The sequence below is a fragment of the Grammomys surdaster genome, unplaced genomic scaffold, assembly GCF_004785775.1.
Source record: "Grammomys surdaster isolate TR1022 unplaced genomic scaffold, NIH_TR_1.0 125125, whole genome shotgun sequence".
Classification (NCBI taxonomy): Eukaryota; Metazoa; Chordata; class Mammalia; order Rodentia; family Muridae; genus Grammomys; species Grammomys surdaster.
In genome coordinates this window covers 289,656-297,549 of record NW_021620026.1, presented here as the reverse complement: position 1 = coordinate 297,549, position 7,894 = coordinate 289,656, and the positions used below count along the sequence as shown (strand labels likewise).

The window sequence follows — 7,894 nt, the reverse complement described above, 5'->3', positions numbered from 1 at the left end:
AAAGTATGGGCAGTACATAGAAAATTATTCAATGCATGGACCACATAACTACATTAAGAAGAGAACTTAAACACAAACATCTCCCTGCAAAACAATTGCTAACAAAATTGTCTACAAGATTATCTTAGTAGGTGAGGAAAGCATATGTTGTAGTTTAAAGTCAGGTGCATTCAGAGCATTGTGCAGTGCCTTTGTTCCTATCAGCAACAGTTTAGTATAGAGTCTGATTCAAGTACAATTGTGCCTGTATCTCTCTCTTTAGTGTGTGTGTGTGTGTGTGTGTGTGTGTGTGGTTTCAGATAAATGCTTATACTTTTTAGACATTTTTACAAAGTTACCTGGGATTCATAATGACAAAAACATTTGCAAAAGTTAAAAAATATTTTCTACTCTGAATATTTAATTCAGTTTGAAATTTTTTCTATTAAACTATTGACATTTTCCAATCACCTTTGAACTTAAATTTGGAGAAAAATAAGATGAATAAGAGCTTTGACTATATTGGTAATTGCAACAAAAAACTTTTTTTATATATTTTAAATTAACCTGACACTCATAATGGATGATACAACTAAATGAAAGTTCATTCATAGATTTGACTTCAGTGTGAATTATCCTTTTTTACAGTAACTTCGGAATCAGTGGTATGTGTGATTGAAGTTAAAGAAGTTAAGATGAATGATCTTAAATAATAATCTCATTTTCTGGTTTAGATATATTAATTCCTACTTTTTGCTATTGAGGTAATCTGTGTACACATGGGAAACTTGTAAGAGATGCCTTCATGACTCTAAGTGTGTGGGAATGTCCAATAAAAGTGATGATCTTCTTTATTCATGTTTGTTAACTGTGGTGTTATAGAAGGTTCTGAGAGCAGAAGTCTCCTCATTACTTCTAAGCAGATTATAGGTTTACCCTGCTCTTTGCTTCTGTTATTCTAATTATCTTAAAATATTTTGTTCCAGTTTTGCTTCTTATTCTAAGACATGTCATAGAATCCAAATGTTTTATGTGAACATTTCTTAATATTATTTGAAATAAGTTTTTTGTATTTGTATGTCTTATTTTATTTATCTACAATCTCTCCTAGGAATAATAAATACATTGGAGGTTTTAAATAATTACTATAATATCCGGAAGGCAAAAATAATATCATAGAATATTATGTCCTTCAAAAAATATAATCATCTATGTGTCTGATGATGAGAATCTGATGTAAGAAGTTTTCCCAAGAGATAGATATTAGTTTTAATAATAGACATTCAACTTACTGTCTATCTAAACAAAACTAGCTATATAAAGCTAAACAATTTTGTTTATATGCATGAGTATCTATATATACTCACTATCTTTCCTCATATTTCCCTTTTGCTTTCCCCCTGAAATTCTGTCTCACCATCAAACCTAGAGTCTTAGATATACTAGTCAAGCACTATTATACTGAGCTATAACCTCTATTTCTTTCTTTTTGAGAGAGGGTTACAAAACATGATGTTTCATTATTTTCAATGAATTTACTAGAAATTTTAAATTTCTTGATGCATTGACTCCCATTTTTCATATTAAGAATGAAAAGGATAAAATTAAAGACCAGTTTTTAAGCTAACTTTCTGTATCTCTAGTTAAATGTCTTGAAAAATATCATAGTTGGAGCTGAGGAGATGACTATATAGAAGAATGATTAAGAAAGCACATGATACTGAACTCTGATGTTCATACTCAAATACACACATGAGCAAATTTTTAAATTTTTCATTAGCCAAGTGTTAACTGGAAAGTTTAATATTAGTATGAGGTAAACACATGTCAACTAATTTTTGAGCCATGCTATTCGATACTATGATTTTTTATTTTACCAAATATACTTTCTTTTTTGCAGGTCATGCATTCGTATTGCCAATCTCTACATAAGATGAACCATAAAAATGTAAGCTTTAGAAATATACAAAAAGAAGTTTAAATATTTAAAATTTGTCTTATATATGTGTGCATGTATATCTTTAAATGTTTCCACTTCAAGTTCATTTTTCCCAACTTTAAATATCTTATATCTCAGATTCCACCCAGCTTTTTTATCATCCCATCTAATAGAACTTCCTAAAAACTGTATTTACATATTTCTCATTGGCTGTATCCTTAACTCAACATTCACTTTCTTGATACTAGAGTCTTAAGAAACCACAATGGTTTACTATAGACACTAATGATGTCAAATTGTTACTAATGAAGTGGTATTGGAAGAAAAGATCAACAAAATATAGACTGACAATAGACATCAAAGCAATGAAAATTGTTATAGAATCTGTAAATAGAATCGCTTGAATAATTCAATATAATAGAAACTATAAAAATTGTCTCCTTTATTCATTTTCAATTTTGAAACTGTATATTGATCTTGAAAACATGGATAACAAAAATCACATATTTCAGATAGATGATTTTAATAAACTGGAAAGGTATATTGGCCCTGGAGAAGATTCTCTCTCTCTCTCTCTCTCTCTCTCTCTCTCTCTCTCTCTCTCTCTCTCCCCTCTTTCTGCTTTCCCTCTTTTTTCAATATAGACTGAGGTTTCAAGCAACTAATATCATTGTCTCTGGATTTCTGTGAAAACATTTAATACTGTATTCAGTATTAAACTTCTTTAAGTGAAAATAAAATATTACATGAAATACACAAGAAACAAAACACTCTTTCTGTCTCTCAATGTCTTTAATTTCCTGATAATATAGTCACCTAAAAGAGATTAACAGAAAACAGCATAATACAGATTATTCTAGAAGAAAATTGGAAATTAACATTCTAATTTTGGTCAGCTACCTCTAAGCTATAAATTACTCTTTTCTTTTTTGTTTTTATTTATTTTATTTTTTACTATTAATCATTTGATTCATTTACATCTCAAATGATATCCCACTTCCTGGTTAACCCTCCAGTAACCTCCCATGCCACATCCGCCCCCCTCCACTTTGCCTGTATGAGGGTGTTCCCCAACCCATACTTTTCCTCCCCACCACTCCAGCATCCCCCTATGCTGGGGCATCAAACCTCTTCAGGCCCAAGGGCCTCACTTCCCATTGCTCTAAAGCAAGGCCATCCTCTGCTACATACATATCTGGAGCTATGAATCTCTCCAAGTACACTCTTTGGTTGGTGGTCTAGTCTCTGGGAGAACTGGGTGGTCAGGCCAGCCTATGGTGTTCTTCCAGTGGAGCTGCAATTCCCTTCCACTCCTTCAGTCCTTCTGCCAGCTCCCCAACCAGGTTCCCTGAGCTCAGTCTGATGGTTGGCTCCAAGCATCCACATCTGCATTGATTAGTTTCTGGCTAGACCTTCCAGGCAACCACCACACCAGGTTCCTGACAGCAAGCACCTTTAGAACACAGCAACAGTGTTGACTTTGGTGTCTGCAGACATAATGGTGTCTGTCAACTGGGGCAGTCCCCAGTTGACCCTTCCTTCGGTCTCTGTTCCATTTTTTGTCCCTGTTCTTCCTTTGGACAGGAACATTTCTGGATTAAAAACTTTGAGATGGGTGGGTGGCCCCAACCCTTGACCAGTGGCAGTGCCTAACTACTGGAGGTGGTCTCTACAGATTCTATCTCCCCTTTTCTCTGCGCATTTTGGCTAGTCATCTCTGTTGGTTTCTGGTAGCCTCACATTTCCCTGGTGTCTGGGAATCTTAAGTGTCTATCCCCAGTTCCTCATTCCCCCAAGCTACATATTTTTGTTCAATTTCCAGACACCCTGTACCTCTCTCACATCTCCTCTGGTTCCTGATACTGCCCCTCTTATTTCCTCCCCCTCCTCTTTTCCTCCCAGGTCCTCCTCTCCCTCCACCTAGCATGATCATCCTGTTCTCTCCTCAATGCAGGACTGAATCATCCACACCCTGGTCTTCCTTCCTTCTAAGCTCCATATGGTTTGTGAGTTTTGGCATGAGCATTGTGATAGCCACTTATCAGTGACTACATACCGTGCATGTCCTTTTGTGTCTGGGTTACTGCACTCAGGATGATAGTTTCTAGTTCCATCCATTGCCTGCAAATTTCATGAAGTCATTGTTTTTAATCTCTGGGTAGTACTCCATTGTGTAAATGTACCACATTTTCTGTATCCATTCCTCTGATGAGGAACATCTGGATTGTTTCCAGTTTCTGGCTATTACAAATAAGGCTGCTATGAACATAGTAGAGCATGTGTCCTTGTTATATGTTGGAGCATGTTTTTGGCTATATGCCCAGGAGTGGTATAGCTGAGTCTTCAGGTAAAACTATTTCCAATTTTCTCAGGAACTGCTATACTGATTTCCAAAGTGGTTTTACCAGCTTGCAACCCCACCAGCAATAGAGGAGTGTTCTTTCTCCACATCCTTGCCAACATCTCCTGTCACCTGTTTTTTTTGTTTTTGTTTTTATCTTAGTCTTTCTGATTGGTGTGAGGTGGAATCTCATTTTGATTTGCATTGCCCTGATGACTAAGGATGTTGAACCTTTCTTTAAGTGCTTCTCAGACATTTCAGATTCCTCAGTTGAGAATTGTATATTTAGTTCCATACTCCAGTTTTAATAAGGTTATTTGGTTCTCTGGAATCTAACTTCTTTAGTTCTTTGTATATTTTGGATATTAGCCCTCTATAGGATGTAGGGTTGGTAAAGATCTTTTCCCAATCTGTGGGTTGCTGTTTTGTCTTATTGATAGTTCCCTTTGCCTTACAGAAGCTTTTCAATTTCATGAGATATAATTTGTCAATTTTTTATTTTAAAGCATAAACTGTTGGTGCTCTGTTCAGGAAGTATTCCCTTGTGCTCAGGTATTAGGCTCTTCCCTACTTTCTCTACTATTTTCCTAATATAGCACTCCTTAGAGATGTTGCTCTGTCTGAACACTTGCTTTTGGAATGGTACCTCAACATAAACTATCTCTAGTACATTTCTGTAGTGATAATCTCTTCCCCACCTCCTCTCTCTTCCATTTAGATACATTAACAGTCAGAGAATCACTATGAAGAACCATACAACTTTGACAATTTTCATCCTAGTAGGTTTGACTGATGACCCACAGTGGAAAGTTGTGTTATTCGTCTTCCTGCTTCTTACCTATCTGCTCAGCATCACTGGCAATCTGACCATCATCACACTCACACTGGTGGACACTCACCTGAAGACACCCATGTATTTTTTCCTTCGGAATTTTTCCATCTTAGAGATTACCTACACTACTACATGCATCCCCAAATTGCTTGTTACTATGGCAACAGGAGACAAAACCATTTCTTACAACAGTTGTGCAACTCAGCTGTTTTTTGCTTTCCTTCTTGGAGCATCAGAATTTTACCTGCTGGCAGCCATGTCCTATGACAGATATGTAGCTATCTGCAAGCCGCTGCATTATATGACCATCATGAACAATAAAGTCTGTGCACAGCTGGTCCTCAGTTCTTGGTTTGCTGGCTTTTTTGTCATCTTTCCACCACTCGTGTTAGGCTTAGATCTTGATTTCTGTGCTTCCAACATTGTTGATCATTTCTACTGTGATTCCACTCCACTCCTTCAGATTTCTTGCACAGACACACAGCTCTTGGAGACTATGGGATTTGTCTCAGCTTTGGTGACACTCTTACTCACATTGGTAATGGTGATCATATCCTATACCTACATTGCTATGACAATTCTAAAAATCCCTTCAACAAGCCAGAGGAAGAAGGCTTTGTCTACATGCTCTTCTCACATGATTGTAATATCCCTCTCATATGGCAGCTGCATCTTCATGTACGTTAAACCTTCATTCAAGCAGAGAATATCTATTTCCAAGGGAATTTCTGTGCTCAATACCTCAGTAGCTCCACTTCTGAATCCTTTTATCTACACCTTGAGGAATCAGCAGGTGAAAAAGGCATTCATTAATACAGTACACAGGATTGCATCTTTCTCAAAGAAATGACTATACTATTTGATTATATGAAGGAAATGAAGAAAGGAGATTTAAATGACACTAGTTATTCCAAAATAAGTCTGGTTCATTTTCCTTATTTTGTTTGTTAGTGATTTTTATATCTCCAGGAAAATTTTGCTCTAAAGAAGCTAATTTTATTTTTGGGGGAGCATGGGTTTAATTAAACTTAGGGCTTTATATATGCTAAAGCAACATAGTACTATTGAGCTTTGATCTCACCTGTACATAATACAAAAATCTAAAGACAATTTTTTTCTAAATCTGACGTCCTCTTTTTTCTAAGTGGGGAATAAAAGAAAATGGCACTACATTTTTAACATCTCTTTTGTTAAAGAGATGTTATAATTATGATTTAGAATTTGACTCAGTTGTAGAGGAATTGCCCAACATAAATTTACCTTGTTTTAATCCACAACACTACAAACAACAAAAAAATGAATTTTAAAAATCCAATTAGTCAAAACTATGAAATTCTGTTTTATTTTATGTTACATTTAGTGTATTGTTTAATGGGAACATTATTATGCTACTCTGTGTTTGTGAAAATTTGTATAAAACTAACGTATTATTTAATATATATCTTTATTTACATCCTTCTAATTTTCAAAGTGTATTTCATTCATAGAAATTGAGGACTAGTCTGGTTCTTCAGTCAGGGGGTTCTGCTTTGCGTGCTCATTTCCCGGTCACTCCAGTTCCATCCCCTGTACCTTTCTGATCCTCCATTCCACGATGATCCTGCCTCAGTTTCTCCAGTGAGCTCCCCGAGACGCTTCCCCTCCTCCCAGTGCCCCCAGTGAGCAGTGCTGCGCGCGCAGCTCCGGTCCAGCCTCACTGAGGGGACGAGTCGCAGGTATTCCTGGACCATGGAGACATCCTCGCCGAGGGCGGCAGTCCGTGTTTCCGGGTGTGTCTGCAACTCTGTGTGCCGCCGCGTAGGGTGGGACCCCGAGACTGCAGCCTGACACGTGATGTGTGTGTGTGTGTGTGTGTGTGTCTTGTCTGATGTGTCGGTGTCCCTGACGGCCAGATTCCAGCCTTACCTCTGCCAATCCCCTGTTCTGTGCATGGGGCAGGTGACTGCCCCTCTCTGTGCCTCAGTTTCCTTACCTATACATTGGGCATGACAAAAACACCTGTCTTGGGGGCTGTTGTAATGATTGGAAGGTAATATTGTAAATCATGGGGAACGCCTGGCGCAGAGTAAATCCCGCTAAGAATAAATACATGAAATAAAAAAAAAAAAAAAGAAATTGAGGACTAGCAAAATGACTTACCAATTAGATCACTAGTTGCTAATCCTTACTTCTTGAATTTTGTCCCTATGCACACATGGCAAATTGACAGAACCGACTTCACAGAAGATAATATCTGATCTCCTTCAAAGGTAGTGCTACTCTTTCTTATACACACATAGGTTCAGTGACAAAGTAAATAAATAAAGTTTAATAATTTTCAAGATCAAAAGACAATTGTGGCAGAGTTTATCCTTTATTGTGGTTCCCCATCTTGAAATATATATATATATACAAACATACATACATATATGGTAGTTGTTTAAAATGTTTTATGGAAAATAGTTATTTAACACTAATGTTCTATTTATATTTGACAAATATTTCTAGATGTATCTAAATGGAGCTGTAGAAGTCTTATCGTTCACTTTGAATCTTAGTAATAAAATAGGTATAGATGCTTACAACATTTTGAGTAACTTACTATACTCTTTAAGATCATGAAAGATGATTTGTGAAGGATTACTAAATAAAAAACAATACTAACTCTATCACTTATCATTTTTAAACTTGCTTTTGTGATGTATGTTTCAGACATAACTTTTTGATACACATAAACAAATGGACAAAAAGAAAAATATATACATTTGTAGATGCTCCATTCAACTTATAAAACAAAAAAGTTTCAAAATCAAGTCCTCCACTT

At 36.3% G+C, this 7,894-nt stretch overlaps 1 protein-coding gene across 1 annotated transcript; it reads left to right on the top strand.

Moving 5' to 3' along the window:
- The first annotated feature begins 5,002 nt into the window (after positions 1–5,002).
- Positions 5,003–5,941, top strand: LOC114637018 (olfactory receptor 6C74-like). Its single transcript, XM_028785149.1, has one exon. The coding sequence runs from the start codon at positions 5,003–5,005 to the stop codon at positions 5,939–5,941; it is 939 nt and encodes a 312-aa protein (XP_028640982.1).
- Positions 5,942–7,894: the final 1,953 nt, after the last annotated feature.

What these genes read in the sequence shown, in the direction of transcription:
- LOC114637018 (XM_028785149.1), top strand. Translation starts at nt 5,003, where the DNA reads ATGAAGAACCATACAACTTTGACAATTTTCATCCTAGTAGGTTTGACT.